At 42.3% G+C, this 20,439-nt stretch overlaps 1 protein-coding gene across 4 annotated transcripts in view; it reads left to right on the plus strand.

The window, feature by feature from the left end:
* Positions 1-20,439, plus strand: part of Sema5a (semaphorin 5A) — a 432,322-nt gene that overhangs the window by 158,074 nt on the left and 253,809 nt on the right. For all 4 annotated transcript variants that reach the window (XM_041632016.1, XM_041632019.1, XM_041632017.1 and 1 more), the window contains one exon: positions 4,828-5,025. In XM_041632016.1, the coding sequence (XP_041487950.1) occupies positions 4,902-5,025 (124 nt within the window). In that variant the 5' untranslated portion in view covers positions 4,828-4,901. The remainder of the gene's footprint in view (positions 1-4,827; positions 5,026-20,439) is intronic.

A 20,439-nucleotide genomic window follows, 5' to 3' on the forward strand; every position in this document is an offset into this window, starting at 1 on the left:
GCAGTGCTGCCTGCAGGTTCCCATAAAAAGCCTGATGGCATCTGAGATAAAGGAATGAGTGGAGAGAAAGATTGAAGAAGATCTATGTGATGCCCTGGAAATGGGAACAAACAGGGAGGCATGGTAAAGCAGGTGTTCTGCTACAGAGCTGGACGTGAGTCTGGGGGGTCAGATGTGAATGAAAAGGGAGAGGGATAAAGATCTGTAGTTATCCTGACGCTTTCTTGGCCTGTGTAGGCAGAGGATGACTAGGCTTTGAACCCTGGAACCTTCTGCTGGAGATGGAGGTTGAACTAAGGGTATGAATGGGGGAAGGCAAGGTTAAGGGGAAGATCTGCCCCACATGGTAGAGAAGGGGTCAGGAAGGGAGCAGGCCCAGCAGGATTAGCTTTCCAGAGTGAAGATCTTCAGGTATATTCTACCTCCTTCTCTGGCCTGTGTGACTAGCAGATTCCCAGAGAACGCATGCTCAGTCATGTCTGTTTTAAGATCCACCAGCTGATGACATTTAATGGCTTCAGCCTCATGCCAGGAGGAAAAGTGAAGATAGGCTGTTTCCCAGTAGGGTTTTAGTCTGCTCTCTAATGGGAAAAACACACCCTTAATATCTGAACTTAGGAAAACTTAGCAGCTATGGTCTGTATCTATTTCAGCATCCTGTGTCTGAGGGATCACCAGCCATGATGGGGCTGAGCTTCTGGCTCCCTGTTTGCCTACCCATTTCATCTCCACACCCCTAAACATCTCTTTACCTCTTCCTCCCCAGAAACTCTCTCCTCACTGCCTTGGTTTGTAGCCCCTTCATTCGCATCTCCCCTCTACCTGAGGATTGTCTCCAATGAGAACATCTAGAATCTTTTACATTGCTGAGGACCTAACCTTTGTCTGCTGAGGGATTCTTGGTCTCAGGGAGTCTCATTGCTATGTGTGCTCATCCCTGTGCCCTTGTTGGCATGTACGGATGTTCTAAGGCTTACCTCCTCCACGCTGTGTTGCTGGACCCCTCTACATATTCACATATGCATGGAGTGAAGGGTGTGTAGTTGGTATTCAGTAAACGGTGAGTGAAGGAGACACTTGGATATTGTTACTTTTACCAATACCAGTCAGTTCCTTTAAATTTCCCATTGCTAAGGGTTCTCACCATCCCTGCCTTAGCCCTCAGAAATACCTCTCCATCTACTAAAAGTCTAGGACCTTTTCCAAGGATATCTACCCACTCGATGCATTCTTCTATTTCTAAATCTTTTAATATTAATATGAAAGAATATATGCATTTAATATATAAATATAAATATCTACTGCTTCTTAAAGATGAAACCTTTCCTCCCTTTAATTCGTTCTAATAACTGATCATTGCAAGTTTTTCTGGGTATTCTCTCATATGGTATCTTCTCTGCCTTTTCCACTCATTTATCCTCTTTGACACTGTTTCACTATGCAGCCCACACTGGTGCTGACCTCATAATCATCCAGCCAAGACTTCTAAGTGCTAGGGTGGCAGGCAGGGCCACCTTCACCTTTCCTTCTTCAATCTCTAATCTCTTCTCCACTCAGCCTTCTCAGAAAATGGACTGTTTTTAATTATCTGTGATGTGCTCTTTTTTTTCCCCCTTCACTATAAAATAATCTTAGACACTGGGTGATTTCTCCAAGAAAAGAAATTATTTCTTCTTGGTGCCTGAGGCTAGAAGTCAGGAATCAAGGGGCAGTGATGGATGAGGGTCCCTCTACTGCATCCTCCATGCTGCTGTGCAGAGCAGAGCAAGGTGGTGTGCATGGGAGGATGAGGCAGAAGCCAAGGACGTTGAAGTGGCCTGTCTGGCATCTCACTCTCCGTGCCATCAATTCCCCTCATGCAAATAGCCTTAATCACTCTTAATTGCCCCCACTCAGCAGGTCACTGCATGGAACAGTACATTTCAGCATGTGCTTGTGTGCCAAATTGCTTTCTCAGGCCTAAAAATTCCGAGTCTTTTAGTGCTAATCTTATTTTGTTGCATTTTCTTTGGCTACCTCATGTAAGAGTGAGTTATACTTTACTTCTCTTGGCCTGCTACTGTCTTTGTTACTTGATACATGGCTTCTGTTTCCTTTTCTTTGGAGACCCCCACTTGCTGCTGATGACTATCTATTGGCAGAATCCAGTCTTCTTTCCCATCTAACATGGCCTCCTCCTTGCCTATCATGTTTCCCCTACATGATGATCAGCCCATTTATCATCTCAGCCTTTCCAGGCTTTCTATGCTTCTTCTGATTAATTTCCACATCACCTGAGCTAGAGCTTATGGGATTTTTCATACTATTCATTCAGGATGTACAAAATTAAGTACCATAGTTTCATATACAGCAGGCCTTCGGTGGATACTATTTAAATGAATAACAGTCCCATCCTGATAGTCATTTATATCACTTTGAGTCACTTTGTCCTGACTTCCAAAATCCAATAGGTTAGAACAATAGCCATTTGTAATATATTTCAATATAACATATTGGTGTTCGGGGATTTGGGCAGGGCTCAGCTGGGCATTTATTCTGACTTTGTGACACTCATGAGGACCCTCAGTGTGCTTCTGGGTTAATCTCGGCAATGGTGGTTGGAAGGCTGGGCTTTATGTGTTCTAGCCCCCATACCACCTAACTGCTCTCTCTCCTGAGTCAGGCCTAGGGAGCTGAATTTCTGTTCTGCTTCCTCCATTCTTTGAGGAATGCATTCTGGATGGCAGGAGGTGGCTGTCATGCTGTAGAGCCTGGTTTGTGACTTCTGTTGTGTGCTTTGCTGCACGGCGCCACTACAGAGCAGCCCAGACTCACAGGGCAGAGGGCCCCATCATGATGGGGCGGGGCTGCAAGTTCAACTCTGTGACCATTCTGACCAACCATACTTACTCTTAGCCATCCTTTGCCTCTGTTTCTTCCTCATGATGTCCAAAGCCAATTCCTTTCATTGCTCTGAACAATTGCAGTAACTTTAAAAAACTTATTCAACGTTCTGTTGTTCTCACCGCAATTACCTCAACAGACTGTTTTATTTTTCTGTTTCTTATATATTTCTTCCAGGGTGAATAAGCTACAGTGGTGTGCGGCCTAACAGTTAATACCTTACACCTTACCACAATTTTCTTTCCATATTATATAACCTATATCCAAGCTCTTCCTCTGCTCTCTGTATTACCTGGCGTCTGTACCAAGTACAGAAGAGAATCCTAGGACTGATGTTTACTGCTGCGTGTCACCTGCTTACTCACTCCTCAGATGCTTTCTCGTCCTCTTCCCTTGGTGTGGAACGACTTTCCCGAAATCCCTGTCGTTTGAAATCCTCTTTATCCTTCAATATTAAATTCCAGTCTGAATCCTTGGTGAGCCTAGACTTGATCCCTCTAAATGGCAGGGGCGCCCTGCCTTCATTCCCAAGGTACTCTTACTTCCTCTAAACTTAAGAGCTTGGGTTGTAGTTATTTACACAGGTTTGCCTTACTTTAGAGTGTGTTTTGTTCACAGTCTTGAAGTTGGCTCAGTTTCTAGCCTCATCCTTTTACCCCACCTGGGATTGCTCAGTCTTTGTTCTATTGGATTCCTACCTGGTCACAGGTTTTGCAGATAAATCATCCATAAATTTATACTGCCATTAGGATGATTGACAGGAATTAAGAGCCATATCAATAATCAGATTGTTGGTAAAAGGCAAAGACTGTGGCCTTATTAAATAGCATCTATGAATGATAAAGAGTGATGGAGTTACTGCGTGTCAACTCTGTTTGCACAAACAGGCCAAGACAGACTTACAAGGAAAGCCCCAACAATGATCACAGCGATTAATCACCACTCCTAAAGAGGGGTGTGACCTAAGAGAGCTTAAATGCTAATTGTCTCAGATTTAGTTCATGTATTCACACACACCCATACACACAGTCTATAATATGCACATATACACGCCCATACACACACACCACATATATTTCCACACCCATATACATAACAATCTATACTATACACACACACAGACATGCACACATTCATACACTCACTCCACACACACACACACACACACACACACACACATTGCACACTAATACCCACAAATCCATAGTCATAAACACACACATTCATATACCCATGTATGCACACACTTCCACAGCCATACACACATATCCATTAGAATACACTCACACATCCACATCCATACCAACACAATTTACCCTATATATACACATGTGCGCTCATACAGAACACACCATTACTAAATACATATACACATACATACTCCTTATACATTACATACCCATACACACACACCATTAAACACACATACTAATACACATACACATCTACAATCATACACACAATCTATACTATACACACACCCATATATAACACACAAATACACATATATCAATACTGTACACATATACTCACTCACCACACACCCCCATAGACACGCCAATAAACAATATACACATCCACAAATATACAGATATCAATGCCCATACACACACATCCATACCAAATACACACAATGTGTACTACGCATATGCTCACACACACATATACAACAAATAGATTCATCTATACTGTACACATACACACACCCATTTACCCCACACCCTAATACACACACAGCCTTGCATGCAGTCTCTCTCTCTCACACACACACACAAACTGTGAAGCATAACTTACTATCAAACATAAGCTCTTCGTATTTTTTAGCATCCCTTGTCTTCGCATATTACAAATTCAAGTTAGTGGTAAGACTTTCACAAAAATGCTATCCACCAGGAAACGAAACATGAGCTCATGTTCACTGGACCGTTCTCTTGTGTGTTGTAGGTACTTTTCACACATGAGGAGAAGGTGAGCTTCGTAGAAGACACGTTCCCAGAGTCAGAGACCCCTTGCCCACCATGAAGGGAGCCTGCATCCTTGCATGGCTGTTCTCAAGCCTGGGAGTGTGGAGACTCGCCCGCCCTGAGACCCAGGATCCCACCCAATGCCAGAGAGCCGAGCATCCTGTCATCTCCTACAAAGGTAAGGAATAAGGGTATAAGGAATAAAGGGAAAGAAATAAGACCATAACATAAGCCCAAATCCCATGTTTATTGCAAGATAATAGAAGATGGATGTTCCTTTTTGTGCAGTGACTGTGCCTGGTAATTGTTTAGAATGAGATTATTCCCCTTGAGTTCCTCGTGTAGGATCCCAGATGGGATTGTATGGATAGAAACTGTGTTATTGTCCCATCTTCATTTAGCAGGTGCTGTAGGGCTCCCAGACATCCAATCAAAGACTGAAACCATGGCATCAGCACTGCAGTAAACAGTAATATGACAGGAAAGGGGAAAAATTCTTCTGACATCTCCTGATGAAGCCAGGGTCTTGCCGGGACGAGCCCCTGGGTTCCATCTAGCACCACAATGCAGTGCAATCCACTGTAGTCTGCAGTGTCTTCTCAGTGTGGTAGAGTTAGTGGGTGAAAGGTGCATTCACTCTTTTCTGTGCCAAATTTATGTACGGTCTTGATGGCCTGAACGCTTGAACAGTTCACAGCGAGGAGAATACAACCAAATGTCCCCAGAAGGCCTCTATGACCAGCCCAGATCAGACGCTGCATCTTAGTGACTCAACTCAACAGTTTGTTGTTAGGTGTAAAGAGTTGCAACACAGAGTGCATGTGTTGATATGAAATATAAAAAATACTCTAAGTCTCACATTTATTAATTTATGTTCTATTTTTTATCATTAACATACCTACCCCTGATTTGTCTCACATCTGCCAAAGTATGTTGACCCAAATTCAGGATATCATGTAATTTTATCTATGATATTTCAGTCTCCAGCTGTTAATGAAAAGGACTTTATGATGTTATTATTACATCAGACATGGAAAGGCTTCCAAATAAAACATTTCCTAAAACCATGAAGTGAATTTTCAGTCTCATGAGGATGTGAATTCTGTGGGTCAAACAAGGATCTACTGAAAACCAAATAGTAGAGTTTTCTTGGATAGTTCTTGGATGTCTTTAAATATTTTATTGCATTTTTCTCATTTCCCTTGAAAATAAAACATCTTTTAAAGCAATGGAACCAATCACCTAGTGTGCTTTCTGCTCATGGCATCCTGTTTGTGTCATTCGAGTTTTCCTGTGTCCCTTATAACCCATAATTCCAAGTGACACAGGTCCTGATAAGAGCCCTGCTCACATCACAGCGATGAACTCCGACTGTGAAGCAGAGTGTCCAGTGGCTGTTGGCCGTGATTTACAACCACTGGCTAATGGGAGAAGCCTGAGCTGCTCTCATTTCACCATCTTCTCCCCATCTACTAGTTAGCACGCTTTCACGTGAACCAAGCTTCCTTTGCCTGCGTTCTGAACTCCACTGCCTTGCAGCTGGGAGGGGAAAGCTGGGCTGAGCTTACCCACCACTACTGGCTTTTGTTCCATGTTGTTTTTACTCGAGTTAGTGGGTTCCCTGACATCGAGCTGCTCATTTGTCATTCCAGGAGATCTGAGAAGTTAGGTTTCCTGTTGATTTCCTTTCTCTTTGATCAGATTGATATCAATACATGAATTTAATATAATTGATAGATTTTTTCATTGTTCTTTTTTTGCCCCTGGGGATGTTAGAACGATGCTCTTTCAGCCTAGGAGAGCATCCTGAAGTTGGGTCTTGAGTTCAGTGGTAACTTTGGGTCTCTTGAGTCAAAGGTGCTGCTATTCTCTTACCTACATCCTCAGATCATTCTGGGAATGGTTCTTCCTGGTGCTCGGAACACTAGCAGTTAGGGCGCTTCAGTGAACAGCACCTAGAGAGACATGTATGAAGATAAGACCGGTGAGCTCCCACTGCATCCAGGTCATCTCTAGGCTCGAAGGAGTTAACATCTGCCACCTTAGCCTGGGTTTCTCTCTGCTGTGCCCAGAATCTGTGTACCTTCGCAGGGCAGCACGTATTTCTTTTCCTTTCACATACAGCTTGCCCACCACCCCGTCATTACAGTGCATGACCCATCACTCTTTGTTACTGTGCATGCCCACCACCCCGTCATTTCAGTGTATGACCCATCACTCTTTGTTCAGTGCATGCCCACAACCCCTTCATCACAGTGCATGACCCATCACTTTTTGTTACAGTGCATGCCCACCACCCTGTCATTTCAGTGCATGACCCATCACTCTTTGTTACAATGCATGCCCACCACCCAACATTTACACAACAGCAGCTCCACACAATCCCTAGTTCTAGGATTTACTGAAAACCTTTCCAGGTAATTTTTCTTCTTTCCTTTGGTCTTCATGGTATGTACTTCACTGAGAAATTAAAACCAAATAACTACTTTGGTGTCCTGGAGAGCCATCTCATTCTCCATGTCATGCCAAGAACCCCAAACTAAGTTTATTTTAGTTCCTAGATTTTGCTTTTCATTTTTAGAGAATTAATGTAAAATTGATGGCATGAGACTTGTTCATAGAAATCTGTCTTTTCTATCCATTCTCTGTTCTGGGTTCCCACTCTACATGTACATAAAGCTTTACTTATTCTTCATGGTTGATGGTTCTTTCATAGCTCAGACAAAGCTGCATACACGTACAAACATGATCAAAGCTGGGAATCTCTCCTAAAAGGTGGTGTGTGTACAATTTGGTGCAATGGGTTAAACTCAGGCACTAGAATGTCCACATCTACACCAGTGTTCTTTCTGTGGTGCCCCTCTCTACTATGCTGTGCACTGGTCCTATTATAATACCATCTCTGAGTGTTGCAGTAAAAGATATCCCAGGGCTTGGGAATTCTAGGCTAAAGAGTAAAAGGGCCTGGGTGGTTTGGCTGTACATTTTAGATTCCGCCTATTGAAGGTATCGTTGCTTGAGGGTTTGTTCCCTGCACCCGTGCCAGCAGGGTATGCTGTCAGGGTTTGCCATCTGAGTCCATCCCACAGTTCACAGATGACATCTCAGAGTGTTGTAAATGATCTTTTCCCCGGGGCTAGGCAAGCACTCCATCAGCTCTAAGTTGCTTATTTTTAGTGAACATGTAACAAACATCTAATGAGTGCCTGTTGCCAACAACATCAGCGCTAAACTTCAGTTCAGGAGAAGCCAGTGTCTAAGAACCAAAGGCCCTTCATATCACACTCGGTTAGGTGTCTGTGTCTTGTGCATGGAACCCAGGAGAGGAGCATGGAGGTCAGGCAGCCCCAGCCCCAGCATCATTTATGGAAGGTTTCTAGGAAAAGCTCATGGCAGAGCTGAGTCCCTGATGGCTGCCAGGAGCTTGTGAACCTCAGGAAGGGGCAGATATCCCAGAGGAAGGAAGTGCACAAGTGTTAAGTGCTGAAGTGGGGGAAGGTGCCCCACAGGTCCTAGCAAACACACAGAACAGAATGAGTCACAGCATCCTATCCTAGGTAAAAGGGAAGGAGGCGAAGTGGCTAAGGCTATCATAAAGAGTGGGGGTTTCGATGTGTGTGCCATGGACAGATATCTGAAGATTAACCTCCACAGGGAGGAAGGAAATGTGTGGCCATAGGGCCAGCATCTGGGGCTTCTGCTGTGATCACAGGCAGCAAGAGGAAGAAACTGAATTCTAGATGGTAACACAAATATAGAAAATCAGAAATGGACGTGGTTCTAGAAATTGGAGAGAGCTGTAGTTATATATAATAATAATAATAATATATAATATAATATATAATAGAGAACCCAAGTGTCTAGGAATCTCCATTGATATCTAGGATCTTGGATCTTTACTCCAAATATGGTTATTTAGGGAGGCAAATGCGAGGGGTAGAATACCTGTGGTCTGGGAAGCCCATAAGCCCCAGAAGGATGGATTTAGTCAACGGCAAGACATTCCATATCTCAGTGAGGGATTCTTTTAAAGACAGGGTTTGCCATGAAAGTCTGATAATGCATTGTGCAAGTTCAGCCTGGGCCGGAAGGCAGAGGAGGCACCTTGCCCTGGTTGTCCGAGCCTTTTCTTCTAGTGTCGAAACTTTGTGCTTTTGAAAAGCCAGTGATCTGCATTCCATAAGAACTCATAGTCTGGGTTTTTCTTGCCTAGGGCTGTTGCAACTGCCAACTGGGTAATTTCACGATCTTGTCTCCCACAATGTGCTAGCCAGCAGGCCACTGTGACAAGGTGGATGAACCATGCTTCCCCTGCTGACTCTAGAGAAGACTTCATGCCTTGTGGCCAGCAGCAGTCCATGGCCTGCCTTGGTTTGTGGTTACATCACCCAGTTGCCTAGGCTATACACTCTCTGCAATCTCCTTGTGTATTTTCCTGTCTTCTCTTGTTCTACCAGGTACTCTGTATTAGAGAAAGCTGAATACAGTATCACCTGGTCTTAAACAGTTCATCTGGAAACACAGATTTCAAACTGTGGCACCCACATCGGCAGGTGCTTTTGCTTAAGACCGAAGGTCATCGTTTTGTGTGGCCCTAGCACAGCTCATATTATGTTTTTAACCAGGGCTGCGTAGGAAGAGAAAGTAAAACATATTTCATGTAAAGATATCTGTGAGGGTCCAAAGAGATAAAAATGTTACTTGTGCAGGGACAGGAAGATAGGAAATAGCTTTGAAAAGAGCATTATTGAATAACCTTTTAGTGAAGGTGGGAAGAAGCCAGGTGAAGGAAAAGACTAAAGAAAGAAAAGAGAGGGGGAGAGATTCAGTGTGGCCAAGCCATTGAGCAGTGAGAGTGGGTGGGGTCCTGAACAGGTGAGAGGCTCTTTGGTAGGAAGCTGAGTCCACCTCCAGTGAGCTGGCCTGGGGAGAGGGGGCCAAGCACCCAGGATGCAGGACAGAGAGTGGGTTGAGGTGGGGTAGGAGTTCCTGGGGAGTGGGCAGGTGATGCCCAAGAGACTGGAGTCTCTCGGAAGTATGCGAGGGTTTGAACATAGGAAAAGCCTACTGACAGAACCCACAAAAGATTGCCCGCGGATGTGATGAGAATAGCTCACGCTGGAGCTGATTGTTGGTCTCCACTTTAGCACAAGAACACATTTTTGAGATGGAGGACCAGCTATGCACTGAAGTTTGAGAAACTGCCCTACAACACTGGCAAGGGAGAGATAAAGGAATTAGATGGTCTGGTTTTAAAATCTTGATTTTAAATGTCATGACTTTTAGTGTTATGCTGTGGCAACATTCTATGTAAGAGGCTATTAGCGAAGTGGATCTTATGCCAATGCAGTTCCTTAATCTCATCAAGCACTGTCTTGATGGGAAGCACCGGGGCAGGCTGAAGATTCAGGCACAGTCTTGTTTCCCAGCCTCAGTGAAGGACTTGCCACTCCTCTCTCTCCAAGTCCTTTGCTTCACATTGTCTACTAGCTTGCTGGCTTTGAAGGCTGCCTCCTTGGCTGCATGCTCGGGAAGATTTATCTGTGTGTGCTCAGTGGTAACTAAAACACCCTGACCCATTGCCAACGTTCTATTTCTACTGATGTGCTTGTCATTTCCCTAAACATCTGTTCCAATAAATGGGAAAAACAGTGACCCTTCAAGCAGCGTGTTTCTCAGCACGCTCAGTGAGTTCCATAACCATCATTGGAATTAGCCTTAAATGTTTCAAGTCTGCTTGAGGCAATTGTACCTTATTCTGTTTTCGTTTGTTTATTGATTCAAGTTTACCCAGCATGCTGGCTGTGTAGAGAGTGTGCTCCACTGATTGAAATGAACTTACAGCAAGTTATTTACCATTACGAAGGAAGAAAGACCACAGACAAGTGAGTCGTTCCATTCTCTGCAGAGTTTTAGGCCTTAAAACCATGACTAATTTGGGGCACTTCATCAGGGTCTTTGTTGGAAGCATTTAGTATTAATGTCTAAGATTGCTTCTGCCTGCAGAACCAGGCAGGGCACTATTGATTTCCATTCCCGGGTCCCTGCAATCTTTATTTTTAACTCTTTAGTGATCTTGTAGTGTTCTTCCTACTAACAAGTGTATTGATCCGCTTAAGAATTATTTCAGAATTTATGGAAAAGCTTATGGATGCTTGACAGAGGATTAGTAATACCTTGCACCCAGACCATGGGAAGGGCAGTAAGGGGGATTGTCTTTTCCAGCCGTGGACAATACTGGGACCAAGCTGGGGAGTGATACCTTATCCGAACATGGAGCCTTACGTGGTCAAATGTTTTTAAACGCGGACTTTTATTCCTGTAGCACAGTATGGGTGATTATTTTTCATGGATCCTGTATTTCTCTGAATCATGTAATTATTTCACATTGTACTTGTGCATGTGTTTGAAGCATAGCTTTGTTTAGATGATGATGAGAAAACACAGGGCAGCTTTTTAATGTGCTGGTACTTCATCGTGCTTACTGCCTGGGAGCTCTTGCCCTCCTCCCCTGAGAGCTACTTTCTACTCCTCCTCATGACACTGATCCCCAGGTCCCATGGCCCCTATTAGCTACCACTCTGTCCTCTTTCCCACCTCCTTTCACTCTTGCCTTGGCATCCCATAGATTCTCTGCCTGCCGGTCCTGTGTGGCATCTTGGTACTGGCTTGCTGATCCTGTGTGGCATCTTGGTACTGGCTGTTGGGCCAGGTTGCCTGCCATCTCTTACAATTACAGCTTGAGAAGACATAACCCAGCCAGCCAGGGTAACCTCAGTTACCCTCAAGGACTATGAGAATCATTCATGCTGGGCTCCATGAATGTCCTCCAGTTCCGTGTGTTTCCTTGTTCATGTGTGTCTCCGAAATTCATGTATGTTCTCCAGCTCTGTGTATAAGTCCTATTTCCCTCTGTGGCCCCTGACTACATGTATGTCTCTGGCTCCTTGTGTGTCTTGTGGTTCCATTCATATCCCCTGGTTCCATGTATGACCCTGGTTCTATGTGTGACCCTGGTTCCATGCATGTACCCTAGTTCCATGTATGTCTGTGGTTTGTTAACATCCCTTGATTCCATCTGTGTCCCCAGCTCCATGTTTGTCTCCTGACTCCATGGGCATCCCCTGTTCTGTACACAACCTCTGGCTCTGTGTGTGTGTGTGTGTCCCTGGATCTATATGTGTTCCATGATTATATATTTTTTCCACAAGTACATATATGTTCTCCAGCTCTATTGACTCCATGTCCTTCTTTGTCCATTGGTTCCACATTTCCATGAGTCCATTCCTCCTGACTTCCCCATCTCCATGTTTCCTTGACTTTGTTTTTTCAATGTCTTATTGAGTGTCCCATGGCTTTGTGCATGTTTTATAAGTCCCAATGTACACATCAACACTGTGGGTTTTTTTCCTCTGGGTTTTGGGTGACTGTAGTCTTTACATTTTTTTCTTTAATACATTATATTTTGATTATATTCTTTTTGCTCACAAAATGACTCACAGATCTTCCCTACCCACCCAACTTCATGCTATTTGTCTCTATCTTTTATAAATAAAAATGAAAATAAAAACATATAAATAAAAAAACCCAATAAGATGAAAATACCAAAACAAAACATGGCTGGAGTCTAAGGTCTTGCCTGGGTTCGGGTTCTCTTATAGAATTCAGTGCTCATGTTGCCAGGAAAGGGACTCACACAGATGATTTTAAGAACCCTTATAATCTACCACAAGAAGCTTCATAGCCTTCAAATTGATAATTGGTAAGCCAGTGTGAAAGGGCATTTAATATTCACCTCTGGCCAGTCTCAGGCCCACAGAGTGGCCTTTAGAGGTGTGCGTGCTGGGACTGCAAGATGGTTCTCTGTTCCCTAGGAGGAGGAATTAGGAACTTTAGTGGGTTAAAATGTATCACAGTAATTAGTTTTAATGCCTTCAATATTTGTATACACTTGGGAGTAGTGGTGCCTGCTTGTATTCCTCACAGCTCAGGAGCCTGGGGGAGGCGAATTGAAGGTTTGATTATTTTGTGATAAATAACAAAATTCTGATTCTAAATGTATAACCTAGCAGTTTCATATGAAATGACTCAAAATAAAACACAGGGCTGCCTAGAGTCAACAGTGGTCCGAAATGGAATGGTTTTCTCTGTAGCAATTGAGATTTTATAAACCATGTTTGTTCCCTGGTGTCAGTACAGGACGTAAGTGTTCACTTAGAGCAGAACACCATCACTAAGGATCCTTCAGGAGTCCTTCATCCCGGGAACAAGTTGTCCTTTGTGGCCGCATGCAGTCCTGAAAGCCTCGTGCGATACCATGTCAAACTCCCAAAGTCAAAATGTACAAAGCAAATTGCAAATGAAGGCACTAAAGTTTAAGTGCAATGCCCATTGGTTATTGTCCTCAGCTATTTGGAAAGCCCTTCTGATTTTAAACTATGTTGCTAGTGTTCTGTCTGTAGAAATGGAGCCTTAGAAAGTGTGCGGTTTGTCAGCCCCAGCATGTGAGTCACAGCCACGAGCGCATGGGGGCCTGGGCTGAAGAACTGCTTGCTCATTCTTTAGTTTTGAAGATTATTGATAACTCTCACGTTACTTTGAATTTTACAGCCCCTGATGAGCAGCGGCTTTGTCCATGTGTCTCTGTTCTGTCTTTGGACACAATTTGAGGTATATTTGGTTACTTTCTGTCACTGGGACAATGCTTAGATTATTTTATGACTTCAAATAGACTGCTCTGTAGTGAAGTTACTCCCCCATGATCAAACGTGCCCTGGGATGAAGATTTTCTATTGCTATCATCAGACTCTGATTGAAAACTGCTGCCCTGGACTTGAACACATCACTGCATTTTATTTATCTTTGAGCATCTTGTGCTCTTTCTCCACAGTAAGTGGGCAGTTTGTTTGTTTCTTCTAGTAGGGATTAAACACAGCCTTCCTACTCTGTGAGGGAGAGCTGCGGATGAATGAAAGGAAGTTTTAATTAGGTAGGCCTTTCCTTGGATCCTGTCGTTCTTATAATAGCTGAGCACAAAAAGCAGCTGTGGTTACAATTGAGGGACAGAGCTTTATTCCACCGTGCACACCACAGCGCTGAGAAGTCTGTGCTACCAGGGGGACAAGGAAAGCTCCACTGCTAGCCAGATATTCCTAGCGTGTTTTCTAATTTATTCTAGACTTAAACTTTTGTTTTCTTTGGTCTCTCTCAATACGAAGTGAAGGAGAGCCAAGGGGTAGACTCAAAGTTTTGGAAACGCTAAGTTTCTCTTTTCTAATCTCAGGTCCCTCTTCCAGGAAGGAATTTTCCCTACTCATAGCCGAGATCATTGCTTAGCTCATGGTGACATTCATAATGACAATGTGTACGCTACAGCCAGACGGAAGGAGTCCTCCCATCTCAGGCTCAACAGAGATTTGTGTTGCTATTTGACCATTCCCACCTTGGAAGGACTTCGGGACAGCATGTTTTACAGACTGCAAAGCCTATTAGCTAAAATCAATGAAGCAAGACCCTGATGCCCAGAGTGGCCCGGGCAAGGGCTTCCAGTGGCCGTCCGAAGATGATTAATGATTATCATTCTTGTTTGTAGTTTTGATTTTTGTCCCACTAAGTGTTCTGGTTTTAGCCCAGGGAGCATTTTAGCTTCTGCTTGTTTGAAGATAAAAACAGAGGTCCATTTCATTAATAATTCAATCAATATTTAGTGAGTGTATGTTATGTCCTGGAAATTGTTTCAGCCACTGGGGTTGCCGCAGTCAGCAGTGCAGAGATAAATCCTGGCCCACACCGACTTTCTGCTCTATTAGGGAGACAGACTATAATAAGCTGATACTGAGTAGACTCCCATGTGGAACTGAGAGAGAATCTAAAGCAGTGGTGGGTTAAAAGGAGACGTTTGTAGCTGTCACCATGGTAACTAGGTGTATCAGACAGTTTCCCTTGGCCTCTCAGCCCCCATTTGATCTTTCCTTCTGTTTATTTATTCTTTTAAATGGACGGGTAGTTATGGTCCATAGTTGTGTACTGTGTAAAAATAAAACAATACATAGTATGTGATTAGCATTCTCCTCTACTTAAAAACACACCCTCTCTTTATGTTATAAGCCTCTTTTCATTCCCTTTTTATACAATACATGGCACGTTGTTGTTCTGCTCTGGAAACTGACCAGGGTGTTGGCCATGGCTCCAGCTCCTTACCTTCTGTGAATGGCGTAGGACAAGAACGGAAGCTGAAGAGGACAGGGGCATAGCCACAGGCTCATCTCAGACTCCACGGTGCCCATCTCCGTCACAGTTTCTAAAACACACTAGCAGAGTCAGGCTCCTAAGTTCACGAGCTCTCAATTAGAATCATTCACTATTTTGTTTTTTTATTTTTTAGAAAGATTGACACTGCATGGGAAAAGTCTGGGTAATGGAATGATGTAATATTTTGAGATTTCAAAGGATTGCTTGGTCTGCTATACTAAAGATGGACTGGATTGCAGGAGGATGCATAGTTCAGAGCAGGGCAGCGAGGTGGGTGGTAGTGATGAATCTTAGCTGGAGATGGTGTTGGCTTGCATGAGGACCTCAGTGGGCAGCATGAGGAGCAGCGAGACTATTTATTTGGGAGGCAGAATCAAAAGTACTGGCATTCATTGTGCATGTTGTGTGTGTGTGTGTATGTATGTGTGTTTGTTTTGTAAGAGAAGAATGACTCCAGCCTTCTCTGTTTGAGCCACAGAATGCTGAGTGAGGTGAATGTTTCAGTAGAGGTATTGTGTGAGGAGTTTCAGAGCTCAGCATTTGATAAGCACACCTGGATTTTGAGGAACAATCTTAGCTGGAGGTAGACCTGTGGGAGGTACAAGTGTCATTTCAAGTCTTACTTTTGGTTGCGGGATCTAGGGAGACGACTGTAGAAATCAATGAGTTGAGTTGGGGTGAGTAGACCCTGAGCCAAGTCAGAGGACAGACTTTGGAGAGATGCAGCAGCAAACATACTAAGCAAGCATAACTGGGACCCTTTTCATCATGCTAGAAACTGGAGACATGAGATTTCAGCATGAGAAAACAGGAAGCCAATGAAAATTGCTGGGTAGAGACAAGAGCTAATGGGTCCTAAAGTCTCCAAACCTGGAATGGGTGTACCTACGCGGTGGAACTCTACTACCAATGAATGTCTTTCAAATACTTTGATTGTCAATGGCCAAGGTGATGTATTTTTATTTGCAAATATTCCATGAATTTACTGGCCTACTGTTCTTTAAGAAGAAATATTGTACTGAAGTTGATCTATAAATCTCAAGAGGTTGTTCTGTATACTTAATGTCATTTTAAACCTTATCTTGAGAAGTGGTGAAAAAAATACTTAGGAGATGAGGTGTTAGAATTATGTTTTATGCCTTAGCGTATGAACTTGGGCAAGTGACATAAGAGTTCCGTAGTGAGAATTCTAATTGGCCTTAATAATAACAACCCAGAGTCAGATATGGGGCAGGTGGTGAAAACTGAAAGATCAAAGAAGCAGAGCAGCGGCCACTAATTCTTACCTCTATGGAATCTTCAGTCTGAATAGACTCTTGTTTCTATAAGTCCTTGAACTGAATGCCATCTCTATGAAACCTCAGACTGAATGTGGAGCTCCTGTCTCCTCCTGCCCTATATTCCTCTCTCTACCCAGCCATATCACTTCCCTTCTCTGGGATTAACAGTGTGAGCCACCACCACTTGGCTCTGTTTCTCTTTTAGACAGATTCAATCTCATGTAGCCCAGGTGCCCTTTGCCCCTGTCTCCCGTGTGCTGGGATTAAAGGTGTGTGTGACCACTGCCTGACCTCTGTGGCTAACTATTATGGTTAGCTCTGCACTCTGATCTTCAGGCAAGCTTTATTTGTTAAAGGACAAATAAAATTTCACCAGAGTTCTGTTTGATGATTTATACTTACAAAAACCAAACAGACAAAAACAAGAAACAAAACAAAGCAAAAAAGAAAACAAACGCCAAAACAAAAACAAGATGCAGCATAGGATTGTGGTTTATCGAGTAGATGAGATTAGACCGTATCTGCTTGTGTATTTATGAAAGACAGCAAAGATATAACAGACATCTAATACCCATTGTTAAAATCAGAAAGCATTCATGTCACATGGAGTCACATAACTCTCTTAAGTGTAAGAAGTTTTGAAAACCGTGTGAGAGTTTAAAAATTTGTCATTGTTAATGAGGAAGATAAGCTGGAGAATTTGGTTTGCCCAAGTGATATTTAAAGTCTGTTTCAATATTAATCACTCTAAAATACAAAGATACGTTGAAAATTTCTCATTTCAGGGCTAAAAGGGAAATATAAGATCATTGTATACACAGGTTAAATTAGATTTAAACACTTATCTGAATTTTTAAAAGGGTTGGAATGATATAATCTTATTTATTTAAATTTAAAACTCACTTGAATTATTTTATTTCTATATTTCATAGCATCAGCTCTATGATTTAAAAGGAGAATAGCTCCAGCAATCAAGTGTGTGACTAATTAGTCCTCCATTCCGTAATTGAGAAACAAGTTCGTAGAGAATACGTGCATGGGTCAAAGCTTCAACCCGAAGCCCAAAATATTAGCTTTGAAAAAACAGATGTAAAATGAAGAGCACATGAATGTGTGAGTTCCTTTGTGTGTGTGGGTTTGTGGCAGAGTTTTAAATTATACTAACTAATATTAGGAAATGAGGGCAGATTGTCAGAGAAATTTCATAACATATTCCCTTTGTTTGTTCAAGGTCTGCTGAGCAGATTTTTGAATTCAGAAAATGATGTAGGGGACTTTACCATCTGGGTGAGATGGAAAGTAGGGACTGACTTACCCTTCCTGATAAAGGGAAAACCAGACCATGTTAGAAACTAAACTGTGTAGACCATGGGCAGCAGGCAGACCGCACGGTGCGAGAGTGATCACTCAGGAGGAGGCTGAGGAAGGTGAGCTGTTTTCAGGAAGGGAGAGGAAGCGTGATTGAACCGTAAGTGGATGGAAACCATGCATGGTGTTTGGACCACATTAGAGCCGAATTGAAACTCAGCTACAGAGAAGCATGTGAAAATCACTTTTGCAGTTAACCAATATGTGTAATAACTCATTCTGTACCACCAGCCAACTCCCAAATAATGACATGAAGATATCTGATTACTTATGAAAGCTAGGCCTTAGCTTAGGCTTGCCTCTACTACCTCTTATAACTTAAATTAACCCACTTATATTAATCAGTGTTCTATCATGTGGCATTACCTCTCTTCCATCTTGCAACTCCTGATTTTTCTCTTTGTCTCCTGGTGTCATCTGCACCTTGATTATCTCCTCCCATTTTCTCTTTCTGCCTGGAAGTCTCGCCTGTACCTAGCAGGATGCCTAGCTATTGGCCATTCAGCTCTTTATTAAACCAACCACAAAAATATATTTTCACACAATGTACAAATAGCCCACAACATGTATGGTTCTAAATAACCCACAGTTCATAACAATCTTAAGGGGAAATCTGTATTGTGCCCATCTGAGTAACAATAGATTTATTTAGATCACCTGTCTAAATCTGTGGTCTGCAACTTCAGTACTTGTTGCTTCAATCAGTGATTTTAGGTGCCCATATAGGGATGTTTTAAAAGGCAAATTAAACTCATATAAACAGAAGAAACTTTTAAAATGTAAAGCAAACGCCAGAGAGCCAACTCAGTGGATTAAGAGCTTGTCATACTCATGCAAACACCCGAGTTCAAATCCCAGAACTTGTGTAAAGCAGGCCATGAAAACCTGAAGCTGTCACCCCAGTCTCCCCATGTGAGAAGGGAGACAGTAACAAGGGAATTCCTGGAAGATCTGGCCACCCAGCCTGGATGGGACGTGCAGCCTAAAACGGAAAGCGGGGAACAACAACACAAAAAGAGACACATTGTTGCAAATAAGGTATGAAGCAAGGGCTGCTACCTGAGGGTGCTCTGACGTCAGCATGTGTCTATACTTACACCAATTTGTACATGCATACATAGACAATTCATACATGTATACACTCATACACACATACACACATTACCACATATAAGAGGATAAGCTAGCTAAGTGTAAGTATAAGAAGAGAAAGTGGTAGGAACTTAAACACTCCTTGGATAAGACCAGAAAAATCAACACATTTTTTTACCAAATTAGTAAGAGAAAATGCAAGGGACATTTTATTTAAAATTAGAAATCCCCAGAAGGCACCAAAATAGAGCCCTAATGGACAGTGATAGAAAACAGTAAACAAAACCTGTCAGTCCTCTATTTGACAACTTACTTAGAACTGAAAAATTCTGTGTAAGATGCAATCTATTGGTTTCACTAAGGACACCTGCAGTCTCACTGCTTGGTGGCTGAGCGGGGAGGATCACCTAAAGTCAGAGGTTTGAGTTGATCCTATACAATATAGTGATTCTAATTCTATATTAATTAAAATAATTAAATTAATAGTTCAGAATTTTCCAAGAAGTTAGAAGGTTTAAACTGGAAGAGCTCAAGGCCAAACCCTTTACGAAGAGCAAATAACAAAGTATGTGTATGCAAGACCATGTCTCAAAATAAAACATAGAAATAGATCAAAGGACATAACTAAATGACAGAGCACTTGCTCAGCATGTGCAAAGGCCTGGGTACAGTTTTAATACCACAAAAATATTGACATAACTTCACATTCACATGACTTATTTGATGGATTTTACTAGAAATTAAAGGCAGTATTTCAAAGATTTGTATCTGAGAATCAGATCAATGCAATTAATAACTTATTTGACTAAAATTATAGCAGAATCCATCTCAGCCCATGAAAAACATAAAAATCTTAACACATGTATAGTAAAACCAAGGATCAGAGATGTTTCCTTGGTCATTGGTAAAGCACTTAAAAAACTCTCAGAACCTGGCATGATACACAGAGGTGGAGAACGAGAATGCCTTCCCCACAGAGAGTTTCCTCTTTGCTATTAGTGTTTCCTTTTACCACCAAACAACATAAAATCGTGGGTAATTAAGTAAGTGAAAATAGATTAGGAAGGAAACATTAGAGCTAAGATTTGTTTAAAAAGATTTCCTATACGGAATATCCTAATTGACAGTCTTCAAAACCGTTTGAAGCAAATGAGCTATTCATAATTTCAGAGCACACAGTAAACATAAGGAATTCAATTGCTCCACGATATGAAACCATGCCTTAACAGAAGATCAACTTAAGTCATTTTCACTGGCTTCTGAAGTGTGAATTTAAGAAGGTGTGTGCAGGTGCTACGAACTGAAGTTGTAAAGCTCCCAACCAAACTGAAAGGACATAAATCCATAGAGAAGAGCACACAGTGAGCAAGCTAAGACTTAAGGCAGCAAAACCACTCTGTGCATAATGATACACAGATTACTGTAAATCAAATAAAAACCTTATTATGTTCTCATTATAGAAATTAAATGTTGGTTGCTAAACTTCCACAAAAATGTGTAGGTTCCAACCTGACATAAATACCTTTGAGAGAAAAGAGCAATATGGCTGAATAATTTTTGTAAAATTGTTATGATGTCACAATACAGTGGGTATGCTTTTA

Source organism: Microtus oregoni, unplaced genomic scaffold (assembly GCF_018167655.1).
Source record: "Microtus oregoni isolate MIOR12 unplaced genomic scaffold, Mior012 000040F_ref0000088, whole genome shotgun sequence".
NCBI lineage: Eukaryota > Metazoa > Chordata > Mammalia > Rodentia > Cricetidae > Microtus > Microtus oregoni.